This window comes from Manis javanica, chromosome 7, assembly GCF_040802235.1.
Source record: "Manis javanica isolate MJ-LG chromosome 7, MJ_LKY, whole genome shotgun sequence".
Taxonomy (NCBI): Eukaryota; Metazoa; Chordata; class Mammalia; order Pholidota; family Manidae; genus Manis; species Manis javanica.
The window spans coordinates 43,465,979-43,480,277 of record NC_133162.1 but is presented as its reverse complement, the minus strand read 5'-3'; the positions used below and the strand labels follow the sequence as shown (position 1 = coordinate 43,480,277).

Sequence of the window (14,299 nt, the reverse complement as noted above, 5' to 3'; positions counted from 1 at the left end):
ATGAAGTACTATTCACATTAGTAATAAAAAGCCAGCCATTATGGAGGCCGGCATTTGGTGAAGCAATATAGGTTAGCTAATTTAGCTGGGTAGCACTCTGAAATATCTTCAAATATCAAATGATTTTAAAGATATTTTTCAACAAATAACCTTCACTGGCTGTGAATAAAATTTGACCTGAATTTAACATACTTTGCAAGCCATGCTTAGTTGCATGATAACAGTTCTTAACAATATGCTATTAGTAACTTTCAAGCCCAAGGCTAGGATTGATGTGACGGACGTGCAAAGGATTTTATAGCACAGGAGCGAAATGATTCACTGTGAACAGGGCACAGCTCAGATACGAGAAATCAAACCAGAGGTCTGTCTCTCTTCAGTTCATGGACTAGATATTTAATCCCAACTAATTGCTCATTACAGTGATAGCACAAGATTTACAGCTGATTTAACTGGGAAGGAAGGAACCCTGGAGAGAGCTATTATGCGAGGGTACACTACTCTAGTATTTCATACAATCCAAGAATGATGACAATATATATGATAGCAGCCGCCTGCTTTCATAAACTGAGTAAAGGGCTCAAAGTCATGCAAATATCTATAATTTGTAGAGCTGGATACTTAACCTATCATCATGATTTTACGGAGGAGGTAAGCGACAGAAAGGTTAAGTGGTCTCTTGCCAAAGTCACCCACCAATAATGTGGCAGTGTCTATATAATTATCTATATCAAAAGTCACACTCTTTTCATCCTGTGCTATTACACACTCAGAAGTACACCAATCTATAATGCTGTACTTTTCATACTCAACTCGGAATACTTACAACATCTACTAATTATTTACATATAGATGTCAAATACTGACATGCTCAAAATGGAAATCCTTGGAAAATATTTCAGGCAGCAAAGCCAGATTTTCTTAAATCTGTGGTGTGTACAAAAGAACCAGAGAAAAATGAGAAAATGCTTTTAAAATAATGTTAAGAATGTTGGATGGGAACAAAGGAAGATGAAAAAAACAGACTAAAAATAAAGCAGAATATTCCAAAAGGTGCTAAAGATTTCTTGAAATGCTGAATCAGTACCTGAATTCACTTTAACATAAATGCATTCTCAACTTTTGCTTGTCTGAAGACTGATATGAGTAACCCCATTCAGATGATGCTATGCTTAACACACACCAAATCAATATTTGAAAGAGTAAATAGTTTAGTTTGTAACAGAGACATTTTTTCTATTATCTTGATTACAATGAGCCAAGATCCAATTTTTCAAATACAGATGACAGCGCTCACTTTAACAGTGATGGCTTCAATTAAATAAAAAGAGCATTTTCAAAATACCAATTGGTGCTCCTGGCATATGAGAAAATAATAGACCAAACAACAGTGAAGTTGAAATTCTGATTTTTAAACTCAGGTATTAGAATTTGTATACCACTTTTTTTTCCCCTTAATATGAAACACTATGTAACTTCTGAGGTTGGTAAAGGTTTTATTAGCTATACTTTATCAAAGTAGAAAAAATTAACTTTACTCAGCAAAAAGAAAGTGAAACAAAGGTTTTAATTTTTTTTTACCCAAGTGGCATTAAGCAAGGTAGTAAAATAAAAGAACTACTTGATAAGAGAAATTTCTGTTTACAAATAGGTTACATAGATTAAAAGCTTAGATAGATATATGAAAGGTGCTACAGCATAATGCTTAAGATGGTAAATTCTGGAGCCAGACTACTAATTTGGAATTCTGGCTCTACCACTTACTAGCTGTATGATCTTACGCAAAAAAAAAAAAAGTTAAGTTACTTAATTTTTATGCAGTTTACTTGTAAAATGATGATAAAAGTCAGCTGTCTAAAAGAGTGGTTGTGTAGATTAAATGCATTATTATGTGTAAGCACTTAAAACAGTGTGTGGCATATAATAAATGCTCAAAAGCCTCCGCCATTCTTTCTTTCTTTTCAAATTACTATTTGTTAATAATTCCTTCAAAACACAAATAGAGTCAAGAAAAATTTTAAAATATTGACATGTGAACTTTTAAAATGCCATTCCCTTTAGGGAAAAGTTGTGATTTCCCAAGGGCAGTATGAACATATTTTTTCCTGTAATGTAATATTCCTAGTGCTTTATTCAAGTTGTAATATTTACTTCATATCACAGATAAAATATGGGTCTGAAATAAGGTCAAGTATAGTATTACTCTTTGACATGTATAGTAATGAAAACAAATGAAAACATGGGGAAAAACATGGAGCAAAACTAATAAAATTCTGTCTATATATTCATATTTATCACTAGAAAAACCTCCTGAATAAGTATATCAATGTACCAAGAATTTAGACTTGATTGGTTTCAAGTCTCTGGAAGCCAAAAGAAAGAGATTACCTACTTAGCAGTGTAGAATTCATAAGAACATCATAACCTGCTATATAAATTTGAGAATTAAAGTAGTTCAAATAAATGTAAAGATTCACCAAATTCTGTCCCATGAGAATTTCAGTCCACTCTTTCCTAATTTACATTTCCTTAATTTGCAATACATTTACTCCTCAAAGACAGGAAATCCCTTACATAAATTACTATATATGTCAAAGAGTAATACTATACTTGACCTTATTCCAGACTCTTATTTTATCTGTGATATGAAGTAAATATCACAACTTGAATAAAGCACTAGGAATACTGCATTACAGGAAAAAATGTGTTCACACTGCCCTTGGGAAATCATGACTTTTCCCTAAAGAGAATGGCATTTTAAAAGTTCACATGTCAATATTTTAAAAATAACTTTTACCTAGTAAGCAAATAAAAGCATTTGGTTAAACTAAAGCCTTGATTTTTAATGACAGCTCCCATCATTTTTTCTGCTGATCATCTTTTCTATTATAAACACTATAATCAGTACTTTCCTTCCTAGGCTTTGGCCGTACTTTAATCTCTTTCACCTATATGTGGGCTATATTTCACTTTGATTTGATGTAAAATGTTTTCCTGTTTCATGTGAACAACTATTCTTATAGGTATCATAAAGGAGATGGAAATAAAATGTACATTAATTACTTCTTCCAAACTGGAAAGATTCTAAGGGTACCGTAACTACAAATAATGAAAAACTCAATCTGGAGGCATTTTGAACTGTTCAGGGAGAGGTTTGGGTTAAAGGAACTTATAGGGAGGAAATAATAAAGGATCTGTTTTCTGAAGAAGAAATACATGATGAATGATAGCTGGTGGAGAATTAGTTTCAGTGGGCATTTCACTGTTACTTGAAAAAAGAGTATGAACTTGAAATTAGAAGAGAGATTACGCAAAACTCTAGTAGTGTACTGGTATTCTTTGCTTAAGAAACAATTTTACCTAGATCATGCAGTTTTCTACTGTTAACTAAAAAAAAAAAAAGTGGTATTTGATCTAGAGAAAGTTATCTATTACAAGCAACAGGAACAGAAAATACAAAACATAATTTCTATTAGTATTCTGAAAAAAAAAAAGGAGGGGTAAGGAAAATGAAGGGTATAAACTACTTGAGATAAACTATACCAATAAAAGACAGCAACTAAATGAAAAATATTTGATAATTAGGTAATACAAAGGCTCGACTTAGAAATGATGCTTTCTTTTATAGACCAATTATTAGATGACAAAAGATTAGAACAAGAAAAAATATAGTTTTCATTAATGAAATAATCCAAAATTCATTAAATTGCACTAATAAGTAATAAAGGGAATGCATGGACATAGCAGGGGGAAGCTCATGGTTTTAACAATTTATGTCATACTACACTAAAACAAAAGCCAGACCATATTTCGTATTACCATCTGCACAACAGTGCTAAAATGCCATTTATAAATATTTTCAAGTATCTTTTAAGTGAAAATCTGTACTTTTTCACTCTTTGAGGTTTTTAAACTTTTAAACCTAGTTTGCATGTTTTTTTAATAATTATCACTTATCTATAAAACATGTTCATAAAACAAAGGGCACTAATTATAGCTTCTTTATATAAAGCCTATGATTGTACATAGTTTTGAAATGCATAAATGATACAAGTACTACTACTAATAATGTATTTCATTACTTTTCTACAAAAGAAATAACTAGTATCCTTAGAGTAAGGAATTAGTGTATATTAACGTAAGATAGTTAAGGGCTCTGGAAAAAAATCTTCCCCAAAATTCAAAAGCTGCTTAATCAAATTCAGTTTCACTGACTATCAGTTGAAATAGGAATGTTTCATTTGCCTTCTCAATGAATTTCCTAATCTAAACAGAATAGAATAGATGACAGTTATCAAAGCAAGAAATAACTATCCAATTATTTGTCAATATTAGTTGGGTCATTCTTTTCTACTTTGCATCTGGAGGTTGTATGAAATTCAAGTACCAAAGAAAACACTCCAGGAAAATGATACTATTTCTACATTTGTTCTTGCTTTCAATGACAAAAAGACTAAAGAGCAATTCTATTAGAAGGCAATAAAATAAGCTAGTGTTTCTTACTGGTCAAATGATGGACTTCATTAAATGCTGTGTTAAAAGTTAAAACAATGGGGGGTAAGAGGATAGAGTAAATATTTCCTTCACTAAACAGTTCATAACTAGCATATCTTCCAAGTAAAAGAGAGAGAAAGAGAAAATGGCACATTTAAAAATCAAAGCAATTATAAAAGGAAATTCCTCTGGGTGTTGGTTTTCTACTAAATTTCTGGCCATGATACATGATATTGACTATAATGACTATACAAATTGTTTTTCAACAGGAAATTGTTATAGGATTTATATACTCTGGAAACTGTTACTTAAGAATTAACACTTTCTGATTGAGAGAACAAGAGAGTCATGAAGATTTAAAGGAAAATAGTAAGATTGATAGTTGAATAAAACATTGATCCTTAATCATAATTATCAAGTGAAGAACTCCACATATGGCAAAAAGCCATGGAAAAGCCTCCAAAGTGAATAAACACAATGAACTTTTTCACTCTTCATTATATGAGGTTTAAAAACAGCATAAATTACTTTCTTAAATTTCATATGAAATAGACAATTCATAAAGACATAAACTAGAGGTGAGTTCAGTTTAAAAATCCTATTTAAGAAGGATTATAACCTTCACTCCAAAACAAGACCTTACGAATATTTGATAGAAATTAATACAGATTTAAATGAAGTACCCAGCAAAAACATTAAATATGCATATTACAATGTGGATGAAAGGGAAATCTGTGTATTCTTTGCTAGGAAACAAGGTGGCTGGCTCAGGGTCACTGGCTCAATTCTATATCTCCTTGTGTGAGTCTCCCATTCCTGAATTCTCTTTTAGAACTTGTTCCCCTGGAACCATAAAGTCAACTTTCATATGCCTGACTTTCATACAAGTCATACTTTCAAACGTCACACATTGATATCCCTAAATTTTGACTTTCCTACTCTGATTTCAGAATTTTATGCTTTAGTGCACAAACATTTGCAACTTTCATCTGTTAAGTCTGACTTACAACCACAGAGTATAGTTGACCCTTGAACAGCATGGGGGTTAGGGGCAATGACCCCTGTCAAGTCAAAAATATGAATATAACTTTTGACTCCCCCCATATTAACTACTAATAGCCTACTGTTGACTGGAAGCCTTACCAGTAACACAAACATTCATGTAACACACATTTTGTGTATGTATTATATACTACATTCTTACAATAAAGTAAACTAGAGAAAACAAAATGACTTCAAATTGTCACAAATCTTCAAATATTTTTCCAATATTTTAATTTTACAAAATCTGCATGTAAGTGAACAGCTCAAGCCTGTGTACTGCCATTTTTGACTCCACGGCAAGGTGGGTACTCAAATACTTCAATGTTTTATTGCATTTTATAAAAATAAGTGAAAATCAGAAAAATGCAAATGACAGTAATGGTAAGAAATGTAGAGCTCATAAATTTAATATAACTGAAACAAAAATGGAGTTAATGAGTCATGCCAAAAGTTGCAAATTGTTATCATAAAGTAGATAGTTACTGGCTAAAACAAGAAAAAAATTAAAGAATATGTATGAAACATGAGATATCAGGGATTTTTTATTTGGGGGATCTCTAGGAATAGAAATCCCCATTAGAACATGCAAATGTGCTGTTGTCAACTTGCACATATCCAACATTTTTACAAGTTTTTAGATTTACTATGTACAATAGAAGACTGAAAATCTCATGTTACTCTGGATTCCTTCAGTTAACAAAAAAAGTGATTTGTTAAGTTGATTTTGCTATTGCTGACTTAATGAATCATACCTCAAAGGAATATGTGAATGACTGATTTTTTCCAAGTCAGCAAACATTTATTGGTCACCTCCTGTGTGCCAGGCATATGCTGGACACTGATGACACAGAGACAGATAAATCAGGGGCCTGACCTGCCAGACTCTGAAATCAGACCCTTACATCAGTGTAACTCCTCACATGGATATAGTATTTTATTGCATATAAAGCAGATACCAAGGATCAGAGAGACGATGTGGCTGACCCAAAGCAGAGCCAGTACTCTGAACCTATTCTCTTAACATCTAGTTCAATGCCCTTTCTTTTTAAACCGTTCTTTCTTTTAAAATACATGACTTTAAAAAGACTACCTACAGACTCCTGAAAGGGAAAGGTATTTTGTAGGCTAGAAGCCTTAGCTGAGATCGCTTATCTTTTAAGACAGCTACTTATTCTTTCCACTAGCATAAAAGACCTTAATACATATATTTTCACTTTACCAGTACAAGGAGTTTTATGTAATGCTGCAGGATCGACACATTCCTGCAAGATCAGTTCCTACTAACCCTGACTTCTACCCATCTAGATCCTGTTTTGTGAGCCTGCCTTTTTCTGCCACATCATGAATTTCCTTTTGATTTCCTTCTCTTTCAACTTTACAGAGTCATTCCTGGCTCTTTCTTCTTTCTGATGTGCTTTCTTCCTCTTTAAAAATGACCTTTTGCTTTCCTTTCTGACCCTGTGTAATATTTTCTTTTTCTTTTTCTTTTTGGAGAACTCAGCCTGCAAGGGAAAACACATTTAACTGACTAACTTGAGATAATATAAAATTGAAAGTTTCATTTCTACACTTAAGAGTGATTTGTTACGTGATTTATTCAGATATAAAATAAAGAATTATAATTATACAAATTTATAATGGTCTTCATAATTATTATAAAAGCACTAAAAAGGACTTCTGTAATTTTCTAGTTAGGATTATTGCTGTACACTGTCAAAGGTTGAGGAAGATGAAATCAGGTGTTTTTATAAGAAATGCAAATGTAAAACTGTATGATATAACCTTTATGATGGCTATTGAATTCAAATTTAAATTCAAATGTCAACAGACACTGCATTAGCCCTTAATATATACAGCATGAATGTCACCTTTTATGGAAAAGTATAGAACCTTGTGCTTAATTCGTTCTGTAGAAGCATCTGAAGGCATTTACAGGCCTCCTAACCTAAGCAATATACTTTTTTGATGAGATAAACAAGTATTCAGAAATTTCTCACAAATAATTCTAGAGGAATTTTAAAATCTTAGTAAAAGACAGGATATATACATGAATATCATCCTTTACTCACCTTCCCATCAAAGCGTTTTATTATATACTGGTCCAGACCCAAGTCTGTAAAAGAGAAAAAAAAAATTTAGTCACTGATTATAACTCAAGCGAAACATACAAAATGACATCTCTCAGTTTTGTTTCCATTCATTCAATTAAATCTATTAGATGGTTTGGCCACAACATTATTCAAAGGCCACAGGAATGAAAATTTTGTCCCACTTTCAGGCTCAAGGTGTCAGTGTTAAAAGATACAAACCTTTTAATTTACATATGAGAAATTGAGGCTCAGAGAAGATAAAGAGGGAAAAAGTTCATGTGCAAACTTATTCAACAGGAGAGTCAAACTAGAACCCTGGACTCCTCCCAGGGTGGTATTCTTTTCATTACATCAAGGTGCTATATTACCTTTAAATAAGGTGAGGGATATTAGTTTAATCTGAATGCTTAATAATTTCTTCTAACAAGTTAAAGGGAGAAGAGTTTAATATCAAAAGAAATTTGTAACACTTAAGTAGATACAAATAGACCATCTCAATAGACCTTTTAAAGTTGAGTTAAAAAATACATATCTTGAGAATACCTAGCACTGAATTCTAAACACTGAAAGATACAAGTAAATATATTAGTACCTTTGAGGGCAGGGATTTTTTTTGTCTTTGCTTGCTGTTTACCCCAGCACTTGGAATAGTGCTTCATCAATAATTTAGTACAAAACAATGAATACATAAGATACACTACCTGCCTTGAAGAGTCACAATTTATTTAGAACATATACATATAATAATTAACAATATAGGGGAGTATACAATTAGTTTGATAAAAGGGTGCTGTGGAATATTTGGAGTGGAGAAATCAGTTCCCAATTGTATTTACTTTCTTGCATAGTTTTTCAGTTCTTTTCTTTCATTTTCACGTTCATGCTAGTTCAGTCTCTTATCTCATTGTGCCCACAATATTACAATGATCAGATTATTATTGTTCCTAGGGGAAGTTTTTTGTACTTTTCTTTCTACACATTTCATTACACATTCTCCTTATCTAAAAAGTATTTCATCTTCTAGAAGCCTGCCATGAGCAAAATGAACTGTTGTCTGCAAAAGAAGTCAGGAAAAAGGAAAATTTTAAAACAAATCTAATTTGAAATCTCACAGATATTCAAAAAGATATCATAATCATAAAGACACAACACACTTCTATGATAAAAGGAGAACAAGAAAGAGTTGCAGACAACTAAAAAATATGACTACCTATTTCCCCCTATTTTTTAATATACTGTCAAAAGACAACAGGATGGAAAACAGAAAATACCAAAGAGAATTGTAGAAAAGCAGAGACTCAATACAAGAGGTCTACTATACAATACCTTTGCTCACTCAGAAATAGGAAGGAAACAATTCAAAAAGTATTAGCAGGAGATTTCTCAGAGCTGAAGAGTGACACTAAAAGAATCAACCATGCATTCTAAGCAAAATGAACAAAAAAGATCTTGTGTACGCTTGTGAAATTTTAGAACACAAAAATCCTAAGATTTCCCAGAAAAAAAAAAAACCTCTCCTGAGTCCTTTACAAAGTAATAAGAATAGAAGTAGAGTCACATATCTTATGAGTAACACTTGGCCCATCAACTAAGGGAAATACGTGCTTACTAATTAGAACAGCACTGTCCAACAGGAACATAGTGTGAGTAACAAATACATGCAACATATTTGTAAGTTAAAAGTTTCTAACAGCCATCTTAAAAAAAAAGGAAACGTGAAATTAATTTGAATAACATTTTATTTAACTGGCTCTATCAAAAATAGCATCATTTCAACATGTAATCAATATAAAAATTATTACTGAGATATTTTACATTATTTCTTAGTACTGATTTTTCTAAATCTGGTGCGTACTTTACGATTACAGCACAACTCAATCAGACTCATCTTTCATACATTCTTGTTAACTCTTAAACTCCTTTGAAGAATGTATGCTTGTCCCCTATGTATGTACTTCTCAGGATTTCCTCCTCAGATACCATCTCTTCTCACTTTATACTGTTTGTCTTTAGCAATTCTGTTACAGATTCAAGATGTCTGGTAAACACGAAACAGGATAAATTTTAAAAAATTCAAATAGCTGAAAAACAAAGGCAAAGAAAAAAAAATTGAAGCAACCAATTTAAAGTGCTGAAAGAAATAAACTTCAATCCAGAATTCTTTATCCAGTGAAAAAAGAACGAAGAAAAATAAAAATGTTCTCAGATGAAGGAAAACTTGGACAATTCATCACATTCATTACCAGCAGACTCGCTCCAAGATTTGTTGTATCCTCCAAAGGGGAAGGAAATGATATGAGAGGAATTTGTAACTTAAGAAATAAAGAAAAAGCAATAAAAAGGTTAATTATCTATCTAACAGACCATTTCTCAGGTTCTTTATGTGTGACAGTTGAAAAAAAACTTCAAACAATGTCTGGGAGAGTTTTCAATATGCGTAGATACAATGCATATGACACACGATACCATAAACTGGGGAAGGACTTATATAGTGGTAAGATACCTGCATTCCACTTGAAGCAGTAAAATGTACATTCTTAGCAAAGTTTATAATTATATGTATTATAATCTCTATAGCAATCACTAAATTAAAGATAAACAAAGAAATATGGTAAAAACTCCAAAAGATCACTTAAAAAGAAATATTTTAAAATCTTCAGATAATCTGAAAATAAGACAGGAAAGAAGTAATAGAGGAACATAAAAAAGAGGGGAGAAAAAGAGAAAACTAAAAAAATGGTAGACCTAAATCCAAATATACTGATAATTACATTAAATGTAAATCTTCAAAACATATTAATTAAAAGATAGAAACTATTACATTGGATAAAAGCCAAGATCCAACTATATGTTGTCCATAAGAAACCCATTTTAAATATTATGGTATAGGTGGTTTAAAGAAACAGGATGTAAAAAGATATATCATGAAAAATGAATGAAAGAATATACATAAATATTAGAATATGTACACTTTAGAGCAAAGAAATATTATCAGGGATAAAGAGGGTCAATTATATAATATATTAAAGGATCAACTCAACAAAAAGAATAATCCTAAATGTGTATGCATCTACTAAGAGAAAACCAAAATATTTGAAGCAAAAATTGATAGAACAGAAAGGATGAATATATAAATCAATAATTAAAGTTGGAGATCAACATGTTTCTCTCAGTAACTGACAGAAAATCAGTACAGATACATGACAGAATGTACATCCTGGTTGCCTTGGACTTGGGTGGTAGAAAAAAGTTGGAAGGAATGATTACAAATGGATTATGAAGAAACTTTTGGGGGTGATAAATATGTTTATTATATTGACTGGGCTGATGGTGTCACTAGTACATACAGGTGACTAGTATATCAAAACTAACCAAACACTTTAAACATGTGCTGTTTATTCTATGTTAATTATACCTCAATAAAGCAGTTAAAAAGAAACAGCACAAGCCATCAAGGAGAAGACTAACACATTTGAAAATAACTAGCAACCTCTGTATATAAAAAATTACCATAAAGGAAATAAAAAGATATGCCACAGATTAGGAAAAGATATCTGCAATATATATAACAGATTTCAATACAGAATATATAAAGTACTTTTACCAATCAAAAATAAATAAAATAAAATAAATTAAATAGAAAAGTGAGTAGAGAAAATGAATAGGCAATTCATAGAAATGGCAATGTGAATAGCCAATAAACATTCAGAGACAATAAGCCTCCTTAGGTGCTAGTGAAATACAAAATATAACTGTAAGATACAATAGTATCTTATATGCTAAAAAATTAAGTCTAACAACACTAAGTGTTAGCAGGAATGCTGAGGAAACCCATACATTCTTGGGAAAAAATGTAATTATTGTATCTACGTAATCAATTTTATAATATTTAACAAGTTTTAAGAGAAATGTATCCTATAGGCCAGCAAGCCCACTCCCATTTTTAGGTTGAAAATAACTTGTTGCAAACACGTACCAGGAGATGTATGGAAGAATGTTCACTGCAATATGGTTTGTAATAGTAAAAACATTAACATATTAGATTATTGTTCTCAAATACTCACTTCTCTTTAATCACCATGGAAAATCCCTTGACTTTGGGCTTAGCCATGAAACTTGCTTTTGCCAATGGGATATTAACAGTTATGACCGAAACAGATCCTTAAAATGGACTTGCTTTCTTGTGCCTCTGCTAACTATGAGAAGAATATATCCTGAATAGCCCAGTGGTCTGTAAAGGCTGAGAAACAATAGAGTGACTGACAAATCTGCTGACAAAACCATGAAGCAGAGTGGTCCTAGCCTGTTAGCTGAGCCTTACTTTATCTACAAAACAAAGCCAGCTCAGATGAGCAGAGCACACTTAAGTGACCTACAGATGCATAAGCTAAATGAATGCTTGTTGTCTTATTCCACTGACATTTTGTGGTTGGTTGTTTTATAATAGCTGACTCATAAAACTGGAAACAAATTAAATGTCCATCTACATGAACATGGATAAATTAAATATTGGCATATTTATACAAATTTATATATAAATGATACACACAACTATGTAGTAAGGAATGTAAGAGAACAACAGCTACCTAGATCAACAAATATAAATGTAATATTTAACATAAAAAAAGCATGGGAAATGTAGCAGCCAGAACAGGCTAGGTTATGCTACAGTAATAATCTTAAAATCTCAGTGGTTTACAACAAGGAAGGTTTATATGTTGTTCAAGCTACATATCTATCACATGTTGGCTGAAGCTCTACTCCATATGGTATTAAATCTGGGATCCAGCCTAATGGAGCAGCAGCCTCTACCTGAAACATGGCAAAGGTAAAAGAAAACACAGAAAACCACAAACTGAATCTTAAAGCTTTTGCTAGAACATAATATATATCATTTCTGCTAACATTTTACTGGTCAGAAGTAATCACATGGCTAAGACCAATGTCAATGTTAAGGGATGGATATAATCATCCCCCAGGGAAGGACAAGGATATGTGGGAATGTTATAGTTTTCAATAGGAATGATAGATACCAAATTAAGGACAGTGGTTATTACTAAGAAGAAAGGGAGTGAAATGAGGTTTCAGAGAGATGCATGGGGCTTTCAAACATAACTGTAAAGTTTGATTTCAAAAAGAAAATGGAGATATGAAATAAATATGGGTAAATGTTAAATTGTGAGAAAACCAAGTGATGGCTACAGGCATATTCTCTATTATTTCTCATATTGTCTGTATATTTGAAAAAAATTCTAAGTCCAATTTATTATCTACCTGTAAATTGACTCCATCTCAGGGATGGAATATAAAGGGAGGAGTGGGGAATAGGTGAGTGGAGGGAAAGGGAATGAATTCCTGAGGTTGGCTTGCTTTCTTACACCTCTGCCATTTCTATAAGAAGAATATATCCTGGCTAGCTACGAGCACCCTATTTACAAGGGTTTTAGGAGCTCTGTGTCAGGATCCAGGGGCAGAGAACAATATACATGCTTCCTCTTACTCTTTCATACAGGGTCAGCAAATTTTTTTCTGTAAAAGTCAAGACAGTAAATATTTTAGGCTTTGTGGGCCATATATGGTCTCTGTTGCAACTATTCATTTCTACTACTGTCGCATGAAAGCTGCTATGAACAATACATAATGAGTGAGTGTGGATGTGTTCCAATAAAACTCTCTTTATGGATACTGTAATTTGAATGTCATATAATTTTCAAGTGTCATAAAATATCCTTTTGACTTTTTTTCATTAAAAATATAAAAACCATTCTATGCCCATGGGCCACACAGAAACAGGCAGTTCATATTAGCTGATTGACACCTGCTCCACACTCAGTAGCACTGCAGAAAATTAAGAAAAGTAGAAGACAAGGTTCTTGTACTAAAGGAACTTACCTTGTTGGTAAAAAAAAATTAGTACAAAAATGTCTCAAGAATATATTCATTGTATATACTTTCATATAGTTTCCTGTCACTAATTAGTACCCTTTTGTTTCAGGTTTAAAAAGTCCCCCTTAACTATCCTTATAAAAAAAGTGGTCTAGTGGTGATGAACTCCTTCAGGCTTTTGTTTGCCTGGAAAACTAACTCTCTCCTTCAATTTCAAAGGAAACCTTTGCCAGGTAGAGCATTCTTGGTTGGCAGTTTCCTTCTCTCAGGACTTTGAATATATTACGCCACTTCCTTTTGGCTTGCAAAATTTCTGTTGAAAAATCCTCTGACAGTCTTATGGGGGTTCCATGTATATAACAAGTTGTTTTTCTCTTATTATTTTTAAGATTCTCTCTTTAACATTTTAATTATAATGTGTCTTGGTGTGGGTCTCTTAAGGTTCACATTATTTTGAACTCCCTGGGCACCTGGATCTGGACATCTGTGTCCTTCTCCTGATTAGGAGTTTTCAGACATTATTTCTTCAAATAAGTTTTCTGTTCTTTTTCTTTCCTCCTTCTGGGACCCATAGTAATATGAATGTTGGTCTGCTGATATAGTCCCATAAATCCTCAAGCTATTCTCTTTTTTTCATTCTTTTTTATCTTTTTTGGTGTTCTTTTTGGATAAGGTTCACATCCCTGTCTTAAGGTCACTGATCCTTTCTTCCACTTCTTCTAGTCTGCTGGTGAGCCCCTCTATTGTATTTTTCAGTTCAATTACTGTATTCTTCAGCTTTGTGA

General features: G+C 32.3%; 1 protein-coding gene across 3 annotated transcripts in view; it reads right to left on the bottom strand.

The window, feature by feature from the left end:
* The window catches only part of MICU1 (mitochondrial calcium uptake 1), a 239,911-nt gene that overhangs the window by 136,248 nt on the left and 89,364 nt on the right, over positions 1 to 14,299 (bottom strand). For all 3 annotated transcript variants that reach the window (XR_012133183.1, XR_012133182.1, XM_036998795.2), the window contains exon 5: positions 7,608 to 7,651. Coding sequence is in view for 1 of the 3 variants with exons in the window: in XM_036998795.2 (XP_036854690.1) it covers positions 7,608 to 7,651 (44 nt within the window). In the remaining 2 variants the exon portion in view is untranslated. The remainder of the gene's footprint in view (positions 1 to 7,607; positions 7,652 to 14,299) is intronic.